At 56.0% G+C, this 2,315-nt stretch overlaps 1 protein-coding gene across 1 annotated transcript in view; it reads right to left on the bottom strand.

Annotated features, from left to right (window-relative positions):
- Positions 1–450: 450 nt before the first annotated feature.
- Positions 451–2,315, bottom strand: part of Rps6ka1 (ribosomal protein S6 kinase A1) — a 40,815-nt gene continuing 38,950 nt past the window's right edge. The window contains exons 19-20 of the mRNA XM_005353395.2: positions 1,646–1,912; positions 451–1,280 (exon numbers count right to left, since the gene is read on the bottom strand). Of these exons, the coding sequence (XP_005353452.1) occupies positions 1,158–1,280; positions 1,646–1,912 (390 nt within the window). The 3' untranslated portion in view covers positions 451–1,157. The remainder of the gene's footprint in view (positions 1,281–1,645; positions 1,913–2,315) is intronic.

Raw genomic sequence — 2,315 nt, 5'->3', positions numbered from 1 at the left:
CCGGCCCCACTCAGTCCTCTGCAGGTTCCGTCAGTAGGTGACCTCAGGTTACCTGTCCATCTGCCTGCTATGGAGTAAGACCCAAGGCTCTGCTTTCCACGAGAAAATGCAAGCCCCTCTCTGAGCCTGTCTTCCCTCTATAAAACGGAGATTTGCCTGACAGGGTTAGTTGTTTAAGTGTACGGGGCCCTGGGGTTGGACTCTCAGCACAAAGGGAAGGGCAGACATCTTAGGGCTAGGCACTGGGTCAGCATTTGTCACGATGTCGCTGTCGTTATGTTTCTCCACACTGTGGTGGCGTCCCCTGTAGGAGCATATGGATGGAATCGGGGGAGTCTCACACGCTCCTCAAATGACGTGTGTTCCATGCAGGAGGGCTAAACTGTCCCTAGCCCTGTTTCCTGTCCCCGCCAAAGTCCTGGAATATGAGAAAGAGGAGAAGAGACGTGCTTCGACTGGATTGTAAGTTTATTAGAAAGGCCTTGGACAGATGAACCCTGAGTTACCAGCTGAGGAAATGAAAAAGCCCTCGTCCCCTGTGGCCCACTCCCTGGTCTCCCCTGTCCAGCGGCAGACAGGAGGAAGTCTGCCCAAAAGTGCTCTCTGCCTCCTCTCCACGGGGCTGTCCGACCTGACTGCAGGGGCCACTGTGGAAGGGCAATGCGGATGCTGGTGCCTGGAGCTGACAGGGCGGCGTCCTCGCGGAAAGTGTTTCTGGAACTCCAGAACAGAACGGAGAGGCGGGGACCAGTTTCTGCTGAATAGCCAGTGGGCGAACTCTGAGAGGCAACACTGGGCTTTCTTGGAGGTGTGTGCAGATGGCTCCACGGCCAACAGAGGGGCGTTTAGGGGACTCCCCCAAAGCTGATCACGGTCTCTATGTGACACTGCAACGGCCAGAAAGGCAAATGGATCTTGTAAAAATCCATGGTAGAGGATGCCATTAGAAAACAGTTTGTACAGTGAATGGATCTCACACACGGAGCCTGAGCCCAGAGGAGTCCGTGCTAGGGAGGAAGGCACTTCACACCGTCACTCGGGTGATCTGGGCTGGCTACTTCCCGGGCCCTTAGGACTCCACTTCACTTGGTCCTGCGACTCAGGCCCGTTCCTTCTGGGAAGGACTCTGCCTCCAAGGAGTTTGTCTGCAGTGTGGTTCACAGGGTGGTGGACGGCAGCTTCCTCACCCGCCGCTGGGCCAGGACAGATGACTCAATCGGCTTCAGCTGGGGAGTGGGTTTGGTGCTATTGAGCGCAGAGTAGGTAGCTGCCATGGCTCCCTAGGAGAGAGGGTAGGAGAGTGAACCATGAGGGAGGGCAGACAGACAAAACACATGAACCCTCCCGGGGTTATACAACCCACTGTCCCTAGCCTTGGTGGCACTTTATGGCCACTGGTTTTCCCTGGGACACAAGGATACAATGACACTATTGCATTGTCTGGGACTCCCCTGGGGGCAGGGCTATGTCTTTTGGTTCATCTGGTTTCGGGCACAGACACAGAACTGCCTGGCTCTCTCTGCCACTTCCAAGTCCTTGCTATACCCCCTAGGCCGAGACCCCCCCCACTTCAAGTCCTTGCTATACCCCCCTGGGCCGAGACCCCCCACCCCCACATTCAACAGCCCCAGGCCCTCATGGCCACCTTCACAAGCTGCAGGTCTTGGTGGGACAACTGGCTCTGGGGCAGCTTGTCTTTCTGGGTGATCCACGGGTGTTGCAGGACCTGCTTGGCTGTGAGGCGCTGGTGGGGGTCCACATGCAGCATCTTAGATACCAAGTCCTGGAGACACAGTGGGCAGGGAGGTGATGGGTGGGGCGCCGAGGAGGCAGACAGCTGTGCCCCACCGAGTGCCACACTGATCGCCAATGACTGGAAGGCAATCGTGTCCAGCCATCTCTGGCCTGCGCCCTAACAAAAGGCCCTGCAAACAGGCAGTGGAGGCGCACCCCTTTAATCCCAGCACTCGGGAGGCAGAGGCAGGTGGATCTCTGTGAGTTTGAGGCCAGCTTGGTCTACAAGAGCGAGTTCCAGTAAGGCTCCAAAGCTACACAGAGAAATCAAAGCCTTCCCCTAACAACAGCTCAGGAAACTTTCTCTTCCATCTTTGTTGCTGCAGGCATTGTGGTTGACATCTTTGTCCTTTTTCCCTTTCAGCAAAGTTATGTGAAAAGGTGGAACCTGCCTAAAGACAGGGGCGTGTGTGTGTGTCAAGGAGACACAGGTTCGAATTTGACCCTTCCTGAGGTGAGAATGTAACTGAGAGCTTTAAGAGTTTGCCTGGCTGACACGAGGAGCTGGGCTCCATCCCCAG

The sequence above is a fragment of the Microtus ochrogaster genome, chromosome 10 (assembly GCF_000317375.1).
Source record: "Microtus ochrogaster isolate Prairie Vole_2 chromosome 10, MicOch1.0, whole genome shotgun sequence".
NCBI classification, from domain to species: Eukaryota; Metazoa; Chordata; class Mammalia; order Rodentia; family Cricetidae; genus Microtus; species Microtus ochrogaster.
Note: the sequence above shows the minus strand (reverse complement) of the source record. Positions and strands in the feature narration are given on the sequence as shown.